The sequence below is a fragment of the Staurois parvus genome, unplaced genomic scaffold (assembly GCF_062004578.1).
Source record: "Staurois parvus isolate SC_StPar_1 unplaced genomic scaffold, SC_StPar_1.0 ptg000299l, whole genome shotgun sequence".
Classification (NCBI taxonomy): domain Eukaryota; kingdom Metazoa; phylum Chordata; class Amphibia; order Anura; family Ranidae; genus Staurois; species Staurois parvus.
The window spans coordinates 22,623,205-22,643,221 of NW_028318095.1; the positions used below are offsets into that span (position 1 = coordinate 22,623,205).

The following is a 20,017-nucleotide window of genomic DNA, read 5'->3' on the forward strand; positions in this document are numbered from 1 at the left end:
ATAAATGAAAAAGTCCAAACATTTTGAAAAAAAAAAGTGTTTTTCTTATAAAATTTTGCAAATAAATAATTTTTCTTCATAAATCGTGGCCAAAATGTATTAGTCTATCTTTTTAGAAAAAAAATAATAAATAACACAAATTATTTTATAACCAAAAATTATAATTTTTCAAAAATTTTACATTTTTAATTTTTTTAACATACTGTCACCCTAGCAGTACAGTGTCACCATAGTTTATTTTATTTTTTTACACCGATTGCTTTTACAGCCTTTATGGGTGTAAAATTAATCATTTCTCCTTCTCTCTGGCTGCATTCTTGCAGCCATTGAGAAATACTGTGTGAGCTGTGATTGGTCACAGCTTCACATATGGTACAAGGCTGTTGTGAATAGCCTTGTATCATGTGACCTTTGTGATCATTCACAGATTTCACTAGTAGTAAGCAATGATGTCACAAGTGACCTCTTGCTTACTACTATTCATGTGATCACTGATTGGCCAATCAGTTATCACATGATCAGGACCTCGCACAGAGGTCCCGTACAATGATCAGCTCCTAGGGAGCGCGCACAGGCAGGGAAGTGGGGAGGATGTTTATAAATGGCCACCCACTCCTGCACTGCTCCTGTTCGGCTGTTTATATATATTGGCCGGACGGGAAGTGGTTAACCTACTAGCTTGTCTTTGGGGTGTAGAAGGAAACCTAAGCAAGCACAGGAAGAACATACAAACTACAGGCAGGGAGTGTCCTGGTAAGGATTTGAACCAAAAACCCAGTACTGCAAGGCAGGAATGCCATAATTCTACATAAATTACAGGTAACGTTGAAGCTTGGGAATTCTAAAAGTGTAATTCCACTTTTTGTGGAGACAAAAAAGCAAATAAAAAAATATAGCATATACAATTGTGTCACAAGTCCTACTGTAATTGAATATTATTAAACATTACATTTCCTTTTCAATTTGCAGTGCTATAATTTTCTGTAAAATGCAACACAATATGGCTACGTGGAGGAGTGCTGTACACAGATGGTGTACAGAACGCCCTCCAGAAATGCAATTTCCTGCAATGTGTGAATGATTCAGATTTTGAGCATCCCCTACAAAAAAAAAATTTTAATTTTTGGTGTGATACTCTCAAAGGGAAAGCACATTTAAAGGGATGCAGATCCTGCAACTTCCCTCATTAGAGCCCTGTAGGTGCAACAACTGATTGAGAATTATAAAATCACTCCCATACAGATTCACTCTGCGCATGGACACAAACAGCTAGAAGGTAGAAATCTGCAACAAAATTTGTTAGAACCCCTGCAGTGTACACAGATCACCTAGAGGGGATTGTTTTTCTCAACAAAAGTAAGAGTTATTCTTTAACTGTTTATATATGCAAGATCAAGGACAAATCCCAGAGGCCTACAGTAACTACAGGCATCTTGCTGCTCTAATGGAGCTTCCATTTAGCAATTATTATTACTATAGAGGATTTATATAGTGCCAACAGTTTGCACAGCACTTTACAATGTGAGAGCAGACAGTACAGTTACAATACAATTCAATAGAGAAGGAATCAGAGGGCCCTGCCTATTAGAGCTTACAATCTAAAAGGGATGGTCAAGTGATACAAAAAGGTAATAACTGTGGGGGATGAGCTGATGGAGAAATTGGAATTACAGTTGTTACCTGGAGGCAGAATAGACTTCACTGAAGAGATGGGTTTTCAGAGATTGCCTAAAGGTGGACAGAGCAGGAGATGGTTGAACAGATTGGGATAGGGAGTTCCATAGGATGGGAGAGGCTCAGAAGAAGTCCTGGAGGTGAGCATGGAAGGAGTTAACAAGGGAGCTAGGGAGTAGGCGGTCTTGAGAGGACCGAAAAGAACAATTAGGTTAGTATTTTGAGACAAAGTTAGTCATGTAAGCTGGGGGCCAAGTTGTGGATGGCTTTGGAACTTATTGTTAGTATTCTGAATTTAATTTGTTGGGTGAGTGGCAGCCAATGGAAGGACTGGCAGGGAGGGGTAGCACACACTGTACGGTTGGTTAGGTGGACGAGTGGCTATAGCTGCCAGCAGTCATCATCATCTTCCAACGGCTGGAAAACCTCCCACTGTCAGAATACAATAGTGCAGCAGAAGAGATTCCCCCATCAACACTGACTGCATTGATGCAGTAATCGAGCAATTTTCTTTCCTTCAACCCATTGAAAGAAAGAAAGCTGCATAATGTATGGCCTGCCTGGTTCAGCAAGGACCAACCGAAATTTGATCCATCTATGGGCAGGCTGGTTGTAATGAAGTCCATCCATCAATCGATTTCAGTACAACCAGCCTGTCAGATTTTTTGCATGCAATTACTGTCAGAGGAATACAATAGCGCTGCGGGAGGAATTCCCCCATTAACACTGACTGTGATGATGGGGGAATTGAGTTATTTTCTTTTCTGCCACACGTGGTTCCAGGAAAGAAAACTACATCTTCCATGTCTTGCTTTAGTTTCTGTTAAGATTAGTCCAGTCCATTTCCTAACTGAGATAATTAACCTTAATTAGCCCCTGCCCTATTCCCCCCCCCAGCATTAATTTAGGCAATTGTTTAAAAGACTAATTTTAAGACATTTCCCCCCTTCACCTCTCACCGCCTTCTGCAGCTCTCTCAGGCTCTTCCATCACACGGGGAGACCTGAGCAACCAGCTGATGCTTCCGCCAGCTGACCATAGAGGAAACCAGAGACCAGAATGGCTCTGATCACCTCTGAGATATAGGAAACTGGAAGCAAGGAGCATTTATCACCTTTGGTTCCTCTGGATGTAAACCGTGCCATTTTTAACCGCTTCTCATCTGCCCTATAGCAGAAATACTGCTACACGGCAGCACAGGTGCGCAAAATCATGTATATATAAACGTCATTTTCTAATTCCAGGTAGGGGGGCACGTGCCCTACCTGCACCACCATTTGCGGCTGTGGCTGTCAATCACTGGGTCCCGGCCAGTGATTACTTCCTGGTGCCCAGTGATTGCCAAGCATCTCCGACGGGGAATGTTTGTAAACAAAGCAGTTCTCCTGGTCAGCTCGTGCACACTGCTTTGAATGCAGTGTGCTTACAGTGAAGCGCACAGACACAGCCCAAAGTAAAACAGGACACAGTTAACCCTTTGATCGCCCCACGTTAACCCCTTCCTAGTGCCATTAGAACAGTGTCAGTGCTTTTTATTAGCACTGATCACTGTATTGGTGTCACTAGGGATGTCAGTGACACCAAGTCAGTTCCCCCCATTGTCAGAATGCCCACCGCAGTCCCGCCATAAGTCGCTGATCGCCGCAATTACTAGTAAGAAAAAAAAGAAACAAAACCCCAGTATATATACACCGCCATTTGTAAACGCCATAACGGTCACGTAAACCAATTTACATGTATTGGGATTTTTTTTAGCAGAGACATGCAGCAGAATACATTTTGGCCTAAATTTATGGCGAAATGTGATTCTTAAAATGTTTAATAACAAAAAGTCAAAAATATTTTTTTCTCTCAAAATCGTCAGACATTTATAGCGCAAAAAATAAAAAGCACATAGGCGATCAAATACCACCAAAAGAAAGCTCAGATTGTGGGGAAAAAAAGGACATACATTTCATTTGGGTGCAGCGTTGCATGACTGTGCAATTGTCAGTTAAAGTAACATAACACAAAAAATGGCCTGGTCAAGAAGGGGGGTAAATCTTATGGGGGGGTAAATCTTCTGGAGGGCAAGTGGTTAAATTGGGAAAACATCTGATCACACCGAACTTTGTGTGATTAGATGCTTTTAAGGGCAGAGGAGAGACCTGGAGTCTAATAGACCCAAGATCTCTCCATAAAGAGTACCTTGCACTGCCTATTGCTATCCACAGGGGATATTTATATTCGGTGTGGTAACAAAAAAAAGTGGTTTAAAATTTTTTATTTTTAAAGCAACAGTGTAAAAATAAAATAAATACACACAAACAGTGAACATCCCACACATGAGGTATAATCACGATCAGATCGAGTGCAGTAAATCTAGCACCAGACCTCTGGTGTAAATCTAAAGTGGTAATCTGTAAAGGCTTTTCAAGTTGTCGCCTAAGGATAGTAAACTATACAGGTTGTCACCGTCGCACAGGTGTGCGCAATTTTAAAGCTCTTGACATGTTTGGTATCTATTTAATAAGTGTGACATCATATTTTCAATTTTACCAAACAATTGGGTATTTCATTGTGTTTTTGTGAACTAAAATTAGAAAAAAAATGTATTTTTTCCAAACAATTGTGTTTGAAAAACAACTGTGCAAATACCATGTGACGTTAAAAAAATTGCAACAAACACCAATTTATTCTCTAGGGCCCCTGCTTTAAAGAAATATATGTTTGAGGATTCTAAGAAATTTTCTATCAAAAAATACTGATTTTTACAAAAAGTGTCAGAAAAGGCCTGGTCTTAAAGTGGTTAAATGAAGTCAGTGACAATATCTTAAGCTTGCTCAGTTTTACTTTTCTCCAGTTTTTCCAAACCAACTCTGCTATATTTTGCCTAAATAGACTTTTAACAAAAAAAAAACATATTTAACAGTAGGGTGTATTGCAGTTACTTACAGGGGGTGAAAAGTCTAGCAAATTACCACAATTAACCTACCAGCATTTACTCTTGACACATACAAAGGGTGAAATTACTGAAAACAGCATGAAAAGGCTTATGAGAATGTAATAAAGAAATAGGATGTTTACTTAATTAGGTCTTTATACATTATGTACATTTTGCATATGAAAACATTTAAATGTATATTTTTAAGCCTTCTAGAAGACCCTGCCCACATAATCACCCTCTGCAAGTGAAAAATTTAGACTCTACATAAATTTAGTAAAAATGAAAAAATAACTACTTTCCATATGCATTCATTTAATTTACATATATCTATCATAATCCAATTACTCTTAGCTTTCAGAATTTACTTCTACATACAGCACATTTCTGTAACTACCACTCTGGTAAGTTAACAAGGTTAAAAAGCAAAAGGTTGTTCACTGTATGCATGTTTGCTATAACAATGTTTCCCAACCTTTTTTCAGTCAAGGAACCCTTTAATATTATGGACAGTCTTGAGGCACCCCATTCTAAAATGTGAAAAACTAATCTAATAGTTTTATATAATTTAGCAACACCCACACATGTAGGACACCCAACATTAGAGGGGATTTATTCTTCCAAAGCAAATACACTTTGCACACTGGTACTGACTAGTATTCCAGTGTTTCTCTTCTCCCTCAGCTTTTCTCCATTACTGAGCTAATGTGACCCCAGCACTGATGGAGAGGGGCAGGGGGAGGGTCAAACTAGTATGCTGTGCAGGAAGCGGACATCCTCCTTATCAACTGATGTCATTGGTTGTCAAAACGCCGGTGGTTAGAAGGTCATAATGGTTTACAATGAAAACCTGTGGCTTTGTATAACTAAAAGGCAGGCTTGTTCCACCTGCTGGCTTGTAGACATGTTTTGGGAGATTTTTGGACATTTTGCCAAGGCCCCCCTGAAGAAAACTCAAGGCTAAGAAAGGCTGTGCTCTAAGTTACACTGTGCACACCCTAGTCTGTATATGTATACACAAGGCCAAATTTCTTCACAGACTATGACCTAGGGCAGCAGGCCTCTCAGAGGTGGAAAACAGTCCAACTGACATCATGTGGCTTATGGTCTTCAAACTTGTTTTACTGTATGATAGTTAACACTGCCATCATTACTGCCACTGAAGTCCAGCAGGGTCCTCATTCTTGCTGCCTCTGAACAGTTTGTGCAATTTTACTGTGCAAATAGTGAACATTTAGAACTGCGTCCTCTTAGGGCATTTTTTTTTAATTTTGAAAACAGCCAAAAGTCACAGGGTGCCAAGCCTGGGGAATAAAGGAATGAATTTCTGGGCCAGGAACTCGAATACATAACACTGCATGTGCAGGAGCATTTTCATGGTGGAGATTCCACTTGTCAAGCCAGAGTTGTAGTTCGTGGTGCAACAAAATGAAAATTCTGCTGCCGAAATCAAAAATTCAGGATGCACTTGGCCAAAAAAGGTTTTTAAAAATGAATATATATATTTTTTGGAAAGAAATGCACTTTAATGATAAAAAAAAACACAAAAAAAAACACTCAATATATACCCCAATTTTTTTTCTAAAATATGAAAGATGATGTTATGGCAGGTAAATAGATACTCAAAATGTCATGCTTTAAAACTGCGCATCCTCGTGGAATGGTGTCAAACTACAGTACTTAAAAATCTCCATGAGTGACTCCTTTAAAAATTTCTACAGGTTACCAGTGTAAAGTTACAGAAGAGGCCTAGTGCTAGAATTATTGCTCTGACGTTCGTGGCGATATCTCACGTGTGTGGTTTGAATACCCTTTACATATGTGGGCGTGGCCTACGTATGCGTTCACCACTACATGCAAGCATGGGGGGGGGGGGGGGCACTTTAAACTTTTATTTATTTATATCTTTACATTTTTTTTAAAGGAGCAGTGTAAAAACAGTCACTTTTATTCCTTTCACATGCATGCATGCATCACCTGTGATAGAAATAAGTAGTGACAGGTCCTCTTTATTGAGAGATATGGGATCAAAAAGACCCCACATCTCTCCTCTACAATGTAAAGCATTAAATCAGAAAAAAGCATTGATATAGTGCTTTAAAAAAAAAATGGGACTTGCTTACAAGGTGCCAGAACCGGAAGTGACATCGCTCTGGTCCTGCTAGGGCATAGAGATGAGTAGAGGCCATCTTTCCTTCACCTATCTCTATGCCCAGCAGGATCGTTCAGTGGTTTCTCAGGAAAGGCTGAGAACTACTAACCAGTAACGGGTGGCGGCAATGGCGGGGTTATTTTCGGCACCTGTATCCGTGCTTATTTACATATCGGCCAATGGCCCATAGGGGTGCTTTCGGCCAAAACATTTCGGCCAACGAAATTTCGGTGCACCCCTAGTTCTAGTCTTTTGCTCTGAACAGATTCCTTTAACATTTTTAGAATTTTCAAGTAACGATGTTGGTTGATCATTGTACCATGTTCTGTGAACTTGTTGTGATCAAAAAAACACAGCAGAATGGTTTTGAACTAGAACAAGACATGCATGTTTTCTTCCGGTGCGATGAATTCATTCTTTTTCATGGCATGCTCTGGCATTTTGATCATCCCGGAAACACCACGATTCATCACTGGTAATAACCTTATCAAACACCTCTGCATCCTTCAAAAGATCCTATGAAAGACGATGTTCTTTCTGATCTTCTGTCAAGATTCGAGGCACCATCTTTGTAGAAAGGTTTCTCATTCCCAAATCCTTGGTTAGAATCCACTGCAATGATTCCCTGTTCATTCTTCTACCATCATTCACTTACTTAATCTCCAATCTGAGCGTATAAGGGCTTGCACGCTATCCACATATTATCCAGATACGTGATGTGCACAACCGACATAGCTCTAAATTCTTGTCTTTATTGACAAAACTACAGTGTAAAGGTTACAGTAACAGTCAGTTGACAGGTTTTACCCTACACGGCTTTAGTCATAACTCTCTGTCCACACATGCATCTGTCCTTTGCATTTTTGACTACTGTTTTCTTGCATCATTGTAGACATCTTCCCACTCCTCCATAAACTGCCTAGGCCATTCAAAAACACTTGAATTCTTCACCGGATGATCACCAGAGCTAAAAATTCACTCACACTTTTGCCAATTTTCAAACAAAATTTGATGTTAATCTGCTGCTCCAGATTCCTCTCACTATTTTTCTGCCAACAGCACAAGTCACACGTCTAATTTCTTATAAATTCCGTAAAGACTGAGTCAACTGGTCTGCGACCCAAGCGAGTGCAAGTTAGAATATGTCAAAACAAACTCAAATGTGAATGGCTGTGTGACTTACCACCATAGTGGTGCACTGCGTGCATTCCGGGAATTAAATTGTCAGACTTCGTTTTTACCAGTAGTTCAGAAAAAGCCATTACTATAACACTAAAGTGGACCTGTCAATTTATGGCAACAATATAAAGAAAATAAGAGAAGGACATAGCAGCTGTATTCTTCAAATAAACATTTCAGTGAGGTCAGCATGTATAATGGTAATGCCTGTCCAGACTCTAACATCCAGACTCTCATACAAATATGTCCAAACTCCTTTAGAAAACAGCAGGCTACCATAACAGCAAGAAGTTTAGGTTTGGGATACGTATACTTACCAATTGCCACTTTTGATGATGTGCTATGATGCTTGTACACAAAAAACGCAAGAACACCAAGCAGCCAGGTTTTCCATTGATATAGTAGTAACTTGCAATCATATTACTTTCCGTATATGAAGGTTAGAATGCTAGTGTTTGCTTGATGACTTCACTATATTACCTTGCTAAGGTCTTTGGCAGTCACTCCGTCATCGTCACGGCAGGGTAGCTTGTGCACGAATGCTAGCATTTGATACTTGGCACGGATAAACTCTGACTTCGTAGGGCTGCAAGGAAAAAGACCAGCTGTCATGTAACGTCTTGTATCAATTCTTTTACTCTGTTTGTTGTGCATTCAATATTTTGTGTTACCCTACATCCTATTGTGACCATGCAATATTCCCAATCACCTCTGTCTTAAATTCTATACAACCAACAACAGAAAATGTGGGTGCACAATAAGGAATAGATGCACCTTTAGGATAGAAAAAAAAAATGAAAACATGCTTATAATGTGGCTCTTCATACCCGCCTGAACCAAACCAGCATTTTCAGCTCTGCAATCATGATTTCTATTTTGTTATAGCTCAGAACTTCCCTTAGTGATCAGCATGGAACTAGAGAATCCTCAGCATCCTTTTACATATGCCTGATCCCTGCTAAAAATCTATGGAGAGTCCAAGGCTCTGCAGCTTTGTTCCTAAAAACACTGGAAACATTCATATTCTTTAGGCTTATTGTTCATTAAAGTGATTATAAAGGATTTTTTTAAAATAACAAACATGTCATACTTGCCTACACTGTAGAAAGGTTTTATATAAAGGGTGGGTTGGGGCACTGGAGCGGGTTCAATCATAAGCCAAGCTCTGTGTGTCCATTGGCACACAATGTGGCTTGACCCCATCCCTCCTCACATGCTGTGATTGACAGTAACAGGAACCAATGGCTCTTATTGCTGCCTCCATGTCCACCGAGCAGGGAGAGAGCAGAGGGCTGCTGCTCGTGGGCACAGCGCTGGATCGGGATCAGGCTCAGGTAAGTATAAGGTGGAGCTGAACACAGAAGGTTTTTTTACCTTAATGCATTGTTATAAACCATCTGCCTTTAGAACCACTTTAAATGATATGTTAAAAAAAATTCCCAAAAGACAGAATTTCAGCATGTTGTTGACAGTGAGGCAGACTATACACTAAAAACATGCACATCTAAATGAATGCCTTTTTTCATATAACATATGAAGAGCCCAGTATTCATTCACTTAGCAGAGGCTATTAATCTGGCATCACAAAATATGAACTGGCAGAAGAGCTGAGAATCACAGTCCAGGCCCAAAGGGATAGCATGAGTAAGGAAAACATTGTAATTCCAAACTTGTTTATTTTGGATGGAGATAAGGTGTGCACTTATTCTTTAAGGCAGATGAATGTATTGTACATTATATTTCATGATGACATTTTCTTAGTGAATAAACTGTATGTCAGGTAGCAACTAAAAAAACAGATTTTTCGTTCCTTCTCTTCATCATGAGTTCCCTGTGACAAGTACAAAGAAATGATGAGGAATGTACCTGTTTATTAAACAGTGAAAGGAATAAAAATGTCTTGTCATCTTGACAGGCATGGAGAAAAGCCCCCTAGATTTATCAGTAAGTCAGACTTTGCCATAAAGGCGTTTTTTGGAGTGAAACACTGAGAAAAGAGCCATAAAGCTACCATTTTACACATTAGGCATAACTCCAGAATTGCCCATGCTGTAAAGCATACTACTGGGTGCTTTGCAGCATGTAGCTCCGGATTTTCTCCACCCATAACCCTCAGGGGGAATTCATTATCTTTAGGACTGTTTTTATGGTGCACAGATGCATTATGAAAAACATACAACACAGTCAGTGGCAATTTTTTCTGCTGCTTGCAATGGCCCTACTTAACATTTTACTAAACCCACAACAGTAAAATCTGTCTATGTGATGCAGCGTGCTGGTTATACTCACTGTGGAACCTGAGGGCCTAATTATCTGCAGCGAGTAAAAAGGCTGTTTAATCTTGTCTTCTCTAATCCTCCCCTTCTTCCACAATCCCTAATCCAGCTGCTCATAGTACACAGTCTGAACATGCTCAGTTTGGTGTGTATTGCTAGAGTGTGTTTTTGGGAGGGTGCATGTGATCAGTACAGGGTCAATCAGCACAGTCCATGCAGAGGATCAGGGGTTATGCAGCCTCATAGGACAGTCAAACGAGAATGAAAACTCTTCCTACAAGATTAGTAACCAGTGCTCAAAAACAAAAAAAAGAGAGGGTGCATGTAATCAGCACAGAGAGAATCAGCACTGCCCGGACAGAGGGTCACAGGTCATACAGCCTTTTAGGACAGTCAGAGGAGAATAAAAACTCCTCCCACAAGATTAATCCGTGCTCTGCTGGACACTAATAGAAGTCACAAGACTGCTCTAACTGCTGATGAGAAAAGGTATTTACCAGTTTATATTTACTAAAATAATTGCATTTCCATGTTCTGTGTACTGTGGGAGACCAGATATAGTGAATGCAGGGTCCTGGACTTAGTAACCCTTTAAGTGTCTGGAGAGAGTTGAAGAAAATAAAGACAGTTATTCATCACTGATGTAAGTTAGGAAAAATATAAATTACACACTGAAGCTTGTCTTGTGGGTTGGCTTTACGGCGACCACTCTGAACCTGTGCTGGGTCTAGAAGAGAATGCTCCCAGATTGAGTTTGCTCCATTACTGGCCAATGTGTGCACCATCTGTAGAAAGGAAAAAAAAGCCATAATAGGAAATAAGGAAGAACAGTTGGCAAGAATTCTGAGAACGAATATATCACAAAAAGAGTTTAAGGACCAGCATCCCAAAAATAAAAGCATTTTCACTGCGGAGTGTTGCTGTTAGAACGTTTTAATACACCGCTGTAGTATAGCAGCTAATTTGTACCTATATGTCGGTGGAAAATCTTGTATGTCTTCTTATTTTTCTTTCAATAAAAATTTCTTATGGGGAACAAAAAAAAGTTTTTCCCTCACTTCTTCCTACAGCTTTTTACCAGACAGAAAATAAACTAATCTCTCCAACAAAGTCACTGAATGCAGTACATTCTAAATACACTTTATGTTTACCATATAGAGGGCTTAATTCAGGAAAGACTGTTGCCTGCGATGTTTGGGTCACATGACATTTTTACTAAATATTGCATGCAACACTGAAAATGTCAATTCACTATCCCTTTATGCGTTATTTATCTTAAAAAGCAAAAACACTTGGTAAATATCATATAAAACAGCATTAAAGTAATTTCACTAAAATATATAAATGCATGAGTTAAATAAGTAGTGGTCCAGGGATGCAATATTTAAGGAATGTATGAAATTTCACCTGATTGTTAAGGATCCCCCTTATTCCATACCAGACCCTTATCCGAGCATGCAGCCCGGCAAAGCCAGGTAACCCTGAGCAAGCATTTGATTGTGATTGACACTGGGTTTACTTTGGGGAACTTTTTTCTGCTTTTTAAAAAAATTGGCTCCACAATTTTATTTACTTTGGTAAACGAGTTGGGGTACTATGTATGTGCTAGGATCTGGGGGCCTCCTTCCAATAAGTCACCACCCACAACAACCAGGCCACAGTTGTGGGAAAGAGGCCCTCCACCTCAACAAGGGTACCAGTTGCTTCCCAGGTGGTCCGCCCATGTTGAAGGCATGTTGCCTGGTATGGTTCAGGAGGATGGTTCTAGCATGCTGGGCACATGCTCAGATAAGGGCCTGGTATGTATTGGTCTATCTAGTTAACCCCCAACATTCCTCAGGATATTGGCTGACAGAATCTAGGCCTAGTCATGAACAGGCAGATTTTGACCCCAAAACAATGGGAAGGATATCTGCCCATCTTCATGTGGTGTACACACACGCACACACACACAAAAATAAATTGGTGAAATGGGCTGATATTACAAGCTATGTTTGAAATTGGGAACATTGTCTGCTTTTATCAAGAAATTTGTGATCCGTCTAAAGCTCTGGAGAAGGAGGGAAGGAAAGTCGTGGCATTGAAGGATGAGATGCCCTTTAAACAAAAAGAGAAATGGAGATGAGGAAAGAAAAGTTAGGCAGTGTATACCCATGCAAGGGTCTTGTTTGCCTGCACAGGAATACAAAGCACCCACATGCATGTCAAATTGAGCGCAACAGCTGTGTCTGTGCATACAATGCTTCAAAATTGACATGAATATAATTTCCAGCATGGTGATGCTTGGAAAAACCTGTGCATCCCCGCACAGGCAAACATGGCCCTTGCACAGGTGTATGCTGTAGTATGCCCATGTGAACAAGGCCTTAGAAGAGAAAAAAGTGGGGAATTGCGCATTTGGCTTATCAAAGACTAGCCCCATATTTAAAAAAAAAAAAAAAAAAAAAAAAGGAACCAATGCTCAGCTTTTGTCAGACAGCTGTTTTGTGGAGTTCTTTATACACAAAAAAAAAAAAAAAAAAAGACACATACTCTGTAAAAAATACCGTCTACACAACATAAATTCGCAACAAAGCTCGAGTATGAGCACAGATGTACTTCCATATGGTACACAAGATTATGGGACCATGTGATTGCGAAGGAATAAAACAGAGCAGTTTTGAAATTTGCTCTTGTAATGATAATAATATGTAGAAGTAAAAAATATACTGTAAACAGGGACACAACTAATTAATATAATGCCTGGCTAAATTTTCTTTTGGACTGGATATCATATCGGCTAAATTTGAAACAGCCAGATTATGACTGACTATTGTTTCCTATGTTCCCTAGCACAGGGCTTAAAATTTCAAGTCCTGAGCTACGAACCTTAAGAGTTACTCGCCACCAACAAACACAGACAAACAGACACCTGTACACACACAGACATGTACATACACACACATACAGACACATGTATACACACACAGGCATGTACAGACACGCATACACACAGATACATGTACATTCAAAGAAATACACATGCACAGACACATGTACGTACACACACACACAAGCACACACAAGCGCGCACACACACACACAGACATGTACATACACACACAGACACATGTACACACACACATACACGCAAACACATGTACAGATACACACACACACACATGCATACAGATACACACACACACATACATGTACACACACACACATACATGTACACACACATCCCATAAAAAGTTGCAGTACTTCGTTGTTCACTCACCAAACCAGGTACTGCACTCTAGGGGGAGGCAGAGAGCACAGCACACACTCCTTCCTTTGCTTTCACTGCGCTCAGCTATTGAGCAGTCAGACGGCTCCCAGTGCCAATGACAGATCCGGCCTGAGCTCCGAGCCTGCTCAACAAGATGGCCCTGGGGGACACACTTGCCCCCACCATAATTTCCACTCGCCACTGACGAGCAGGCGAGTGGAAATTTCAAGCCCTGCCCTAGCGGTGACTAGCGTTTATTCAGCACAAAAAAACACCATTCACCACACATGTGAACCTGTTCTGTCAAATGGTCTAATGTGTAACAATATTTCAGCTGTTTTTACAGATGTTTTACATTTGATGATCTAGACAGCACAGAAGGAAGCTTTTAATACGCAGAGCTGCCCATAAAAAGCAGAATACTAGCTATCTTTGCAACCGTTCCCTGCTGCAAAAACTCCAAGGACCACCAGGGAGACAACTCCCCATTGATATTACATTATCAATACTACATTAAACAGTCCATTCATCAGAATTACAGAAGGTTCTACAGAAAAGTTATTTAAAAGATGGTTCTTCATGAGCTGCTTTGCAGTTTAACCCTTACCACAACAGACTGGACACTTGCCAGAATATGACTACTTCTGAGCAAATAAAAAAAATATAAAGTGTTTTAAGGGCAAGACATATGCTTTGCCTCAAACTATGTGTAGAATGAGAAACTGGCAAAGGCCTTTGTCCTACCGACATCAGCTTGAATCAAACAGCACAGACCCTGACATATAGGAAACTGTTTTTTCTTCATTTTATATCTATAAAAAACACACACACCCAAATCTAAGTGTTCCAAATTCAGGACAGACAATGAAAGCATCTGATGATGAATTGGTCCCTCACAGCTGGACTGTATTTCAGGCCTAACTCTCTATCCATGCAGTCTACATTACGACATGTAATATAAAGCCATTCAGCTGGCTACTTTTACACATCACTCAGGGAAACTTCAAGCTTACCAGCTTCTGCTTAGGTATACCAAGGTAAAAAGAAACATAAAAAAAAAAATGAAAAAAAATCTTTTAAAGTATAACTAAAGGGAAGTGTTTTTTTTGTTTGTTTGTTTTTACGTTTTGGATAAATCGATAAAGATTAGAACACCTGTCAGGTTTTTATTGCTTTCTGTGCCGATATTAGAGAGACTCGCCTTCTCTTATTGTCCAGTTTACCATTATCAACGAGAGTAAAAGTGAGAGAAAATCCCAAATTTTGGGTTGCCACCAGAACAGGAAGAGAGGAGAAATCTTCCAATGGGAACACTACTTCTGGTGACCCTGCTGACAACCATGCATTCTCTGACTTTGGAGGGATTTCCTTTCACTTCCTATTTTGGCTATTGAACGTGAAGTGAAGGGAAATCTTAATGAGACACACATGGCAAAAAAAAAACAACAGGGGATATAGCCCTCTATTACCCTATCCAAAATAAAAAAAGTTTTGCCTTTAGTTCTACTTTAATGGAGAGGTTTGGGGTGTTTAAAAAACTAATCTCCATATTCCCCTCTATGCTTCAGCATCAGTGAAGATGCTGCAGGTGTCCCATGTCAGCTCTAGGACCTGAAACTGAGTGATCAGTGACCGCTAAGCGCTCAGTTCTCAATCTGCTCAGAGTCAGCCAACACTCCAGTAAGTGCTGGAGGAGCAGAGAAGACAGACATAGCTGGCCACTGGCTCTCAGCCAAGCTGAGAGGTGGAGCCAGCTGTCAATATTGTCGGGATCCTTCCAGAGCCTGAAGCGGCACTTCGTCAGCTGAACTCAGGCAATCGTACAGGAGAGCAAAATTAAGTGCACTCCTGTGACAGTACTCCTGAGACAACACTTAGGTGACAGCATTTTGGTGAATCCAAACTGTTACAACTAAAGCTGGTCATTGAAGATTAGATTTATTTAGCTTTTATTTAATTTCATCAGGTCAGGATAGAGAGAATGGGGGGTTAGAGCCTCTGATGTGTTGTGTAAAAAAAGAAACACAATTTGCCACTGCTCTACATGGTTCTACCCTTCTTACAGTTTGAAGGAGCAGTCATTAGGACAAGTGCTTCCAAGCTATACAATGATCTCATTGGTTACAACAGGAGTGAGAGAGAGCACATGCACTGCACATGTGAGGCCCTGTTCTATCACAGTAGCAAGATGGGATGGAGGCATGATAAGCAGTGGCTTCTGGTATTAGGAATATGGCCCAGAGGAGAGGCATGATTATAAGATCTGATCTGCATACAGTGTTGCTAGGGTGCAGTGTGACTGCATAATGTTTTCTTAGGAGCCCCGATACCTGGGTGCTGTAATACAAAAATGTTATTTTGCTGGGGAAAGTAAAGGGATACCTGCTACCTGCCAGGGCTGATCTCTGGTCCTTAAATTTGTCAAGCGGCCTTAGTGAACCAGTAATTAGTAATGGGAAGCAATAAAGCAAACCAAGTTTCTCACCAAAAGTCAGTGTTTGAATTTGGAAGAGACAGGAGTTTCAGGACTCCCCACTACTCTGGAAGACTTTATGAGTGTTGTGCAAACATTAGAAGGTGCCCCAAAAGGGGGCCAATAAGAGACGTTCATTGTTAGAGTTTGCATACATATTGAGGCTGGTTTATGCAAAAGATTTAAAACTGAACTCCTGTTACTTCCAAATTTTGCCCATTACTTCTCTTCCCCGAGGATAGCAAAATTGGTACTATTTTACTTCTATAGTGGTATTTTAATCGCCTGTGACATTGTTTTTACTAGTAAAGTGCAAGTATGCCTTTGGGCTGGGAGGAGGGACCACTGAAGCGCCAATGTCATATTCGCTCTCTGACAGTGTTCTTAAAAGCTCATTTAAGTATCCTGCAAATTAATTTGGGAAGGTATGAATGGGTGGGATACATTGGGAGTCTTCTAGCCTGTCAGTCAGGTAAAACTCTTATGGTTGGCAGGAACAACTGGAAGCCCCCTGCCTGTCAAATAAATTATGCTGTCTTGGTGGGCAGGACAGACCTGATGTCTGAGCAGCCGGAGTCCCCCCACTTACATTGCTGCTCATATACTGAGACTACAGATGGGCTGTTTCACGTCCAGAGAAGGAGACAGCGGTCACCTGTATTAATAACAGGAAATTGAGGGAAGTGAGCCCTGGAAAGGGAAAGATCAGACAGCAATTTTTCAATGGCTCCTGCATTGACTGAACAAAAAAAATACTTATTAGTGCAGAGTAAGGAGAACTGAACTTAGAAGAGTACTTACAGTGTGTATAGAAAAGAAACATCAACCCCCTTTAAAATAATCACAGCCTGCAATGAAGACACAGTTTTTGTTTTATCCAGCTGTAATTACTCAGTGCAACTTATAACATCTAATGAAAGAACACCAACATGTCAGAAAATGTTTTTGTAAAAATACTAAAACAGAATCACTGAGGTGGAAAAAAGATCACCCCCTTGTGTCAGTATTTTGTTGAACCACCTCTTGCTTTAATTACAGCCTTTAGTCTGTTAGGATATGTCTCTACTAACTTTACACATGCAGACTCTGCAAGATTTGCCCACTCTTCTTTGCTGAACTTCTCAAGTTCATTTCAATTTGATGGTGACCATTTGTGGACTGCAGTCTTCAAGTCATTCCACAGATTTTCAATGGGGTTTAAGTCTGAGCTCTGACTAGGCCATGAAAGGACATACAGTTGTGTTCAAAATAATAGCAGTCAGACATCACTATTATTATTATTATACAGTATTTATAAAGCGCCAATAGTTCGCTCAGCGCTGTACATTACAGAGGGGAACAGAACATGTGACAGAACAATACCAATACAATGCAAAACATGAGGGGATCGAGGGCCCTGCTCTTTTGAGCTTACAATCTAGGAGGGAGGGGATGGTGGCACAGGAGGAGACCTATCACTAACCTGATCAATCACTGTTTTTGGTAGAAATGATATTTCTACATGGCAAATAATTTACTACCAGGTGTAGTAGAGTAATAGAAATCCAACAGACCCAACAGTCATGACATGAATGCTGCTGATTCTGTGTAATTGAATCACTAATTGAAAGGGGCATGTTCAAAATAATAGCAGTGTGGAGTTCTATTAGTGAGGTCATTCATTCTTTGAAAAACAGGTAACAATTATTGCCCTTATTTAAGGAAGGAAGGCAGCAAATGTTGTACATGCTGGTTACAGTGCATTTCTCTCTGAAATTCTGAGGAAAATGGGGTGTTCCAGACATTGTTCAGAAGAACAGCGTACCTTGATTAAAAAGTTGATTGGAGAGGGGAAAACATATAAAGAAGTTCAGAAAATGATAGGCTGCTCAGCTAAAATGATGGCAAATGCTTTAAAATGGCAACCAAAACCTGAAAGACGTGGAAGAAACCGAAAAACTACCATTCGAATGGATAAAAGTATAGCCAAAATGGCAAGGACTCAGCCAACAATCAGCTCCAGGAAAATCAAAGAAGGTCTAAAGTTACCTGTGAGTACTGTTACAATTAGAAGACGCCTATGTGAAGCCAAGCTATCCGCAAGAAGCCCCCGCAAAGTCCCACTGTTGAAAAAAAGACGTGCTGAAGAGTTTACAATTTGCCAAAGAGCACATTGACTGGCCTAAAGAGAAATGGCGCAACATTTTGTGGACTGATGAAAGTAAGATTGTTCTTTTTGGGTCTAGTGGCCGGAGACAGTTTGTCAGACGACCCCCAAACACTGAATTCAAGCCACAGTACACTGTGAAGACAGTGAAGCATGGTTGCGCAAGCATCATGATATGGGGATGTTTCTCATACTACGGTGTTGGGCCTATTTATCGCATACCAGGGATCATGGATCAGTTTGAATACATCAGAATATTTGAAGAGGTCATGCTGCCTTATGCTGAAGAGGAAATGCCCTTGAAATGGGTGTTCCAACAAGACAACGACCCCAAACACACCAGTAAACGTGCAACATCTTGGTTCCAGACCAACAAGATTGACGTTATGGAGTGGCCAGCCCGATCCCCAGATCTTAATCCAATAGAAAACTTGTGGGGTGACATCAAAAATGCAGTTTCTGAGGCAAAACCAAGAAATAGAGAAGAACTGTGGAATGTAGTCCAATCATCCTGGGCTGGAATACCTGTTCACAGGTGCCAGAAGTTGGTTGACTCCATGCAACACAGATGTACAGCAGTTCTCAGAAACAGTGCTTATACAACTAAATATTATTTAAGTGATTCAAAGGAAAGCAAAATCTTCAAACATTTTTCAGTTTATATAGTGAATGTTTGAGTTTGTAAAGAAGAATACAAACACTGCTATTTTTTGAACTTACAGCATCCTCAACCACCCCTCTGATCCTGCTGTACTTAGCTTCTTTGATTTCCTTCCACTGCCCATGCAAGTTGTTATAGCAGTTGGATCATTTAAAAAATAAAGTATGCAGCCCAGAGGATGTGGTGTATGATTATACTAGCAATGGGCTAGCGGTCATTGGTGAGCACCGGCATGAGTCTAATATTCACTTTTCTTCAATATTTTTTAGAGGAACAACACAAATTTGATATATTTTTCTTCATGTTTTGATTTGGAATAGAATGTGTAGTGTTCCCAATGCATTTGTGTGTATGGAAATAAAAGCTATTAGAAGGATTTTGAGCTTTATTCACTTTTTTCAACACACTGCTATTATTTTGAACACAACTGTACATCTTTTTCTCCATCAACCACTGTGTGGTCATGTTTGCTGTGTGCTTTGGGTCATCATTATGTTGGAAGGTAAACCTTCTTCCCATTGACAACTTTCTGGTAGAGGGCAGCAGATTTTCCTCAAGCATTTGACTGTATTTGCCCCATCCATTATCCTTCTATCCTGACAAGTGCTCCAGTCCCTGCTGCAGAGAATCCACTCCCCCATAACAGGATATTACCGCCTCCATGTTTTACTGTAGAAAAGGTGTTATTTGGATGGTGAGCTGTATTGGATTTCTGCCAGATCTCATTAAGTGTCCTTTAGGTCAAATAATTCAATTTTAGTCTCATTTGTCCGCAACGCCTTTTTCCATGCGGTCTCAGAATCTTCAAGGTGCGTTTTGGCAAAGTTCAGTCATGGCTGCATGTGGCCTTTCTTGAGGAGTGGCTTTTTTCTTGCAACCCTCCTATACAAGCCATATTTGTGGAGAATTTGTGATATTGTGTTCACATGCACACAATAACCACTCTCTCTGTCATAAATTCCTGCAACTGCTTCAGAGCTGCTGTAGGCCTCTTGGTAGTCTCTCTGACCAGTTTCCTCCTGGCTCTTTCATCTAGTTTGGAGCGATGTTCTGATCCAGAGAGGGTCTGTGTTGTACCAAATACCTTCCACATATCAATAACAGACTTCTCTGTGCATCTAAGCATTGATAAAGCCTTTGAATTTTTTTTGTATCCATCTCTTGACTTTTGCCTGTCCACAACTTTATCCCTATTGACAGTGCCTTGCCACCCATAGTGGATTGTTTGCTTCAGTTGCACTACCAGAGACTGAAATGCTCTTGGAAAGCTCTTTTCATGCTGA

At 40.3% G+C, this 20,017-nt stretch overlaps 1 protein-coding gene across 6 annotated transcripts in view; it reads right to left on the reverse strand.

The window, feature by feature from the left end:
* Positions 1–20,017, reverse strand: part of GIT1 (GIT ArfGAP 1) — a 225,853-nt gene that overhangs the window by 82,741 nt on the left and 123,095 nt on the right. For all 6 annotated transcript variants that reach the window (XM_089683028.1, XM_089683027.1, XM_089683030.1 and 3 more), the window contains exons 3-4: positions 10,877–10,989; positions 8,409–8,514 (exon numbers count right to left, since the gene is read on the reverse strand). In XM_089683028.1, the coding sequence (XP_089539154.1) occupies positions 8,409–8,514; positions 10,877–10,989 (219 nt within the window). The remainder of the gene's footprint in view (positions 1–8,408; positions 8,515–10,876; positions 10,990–20,017) is intronic.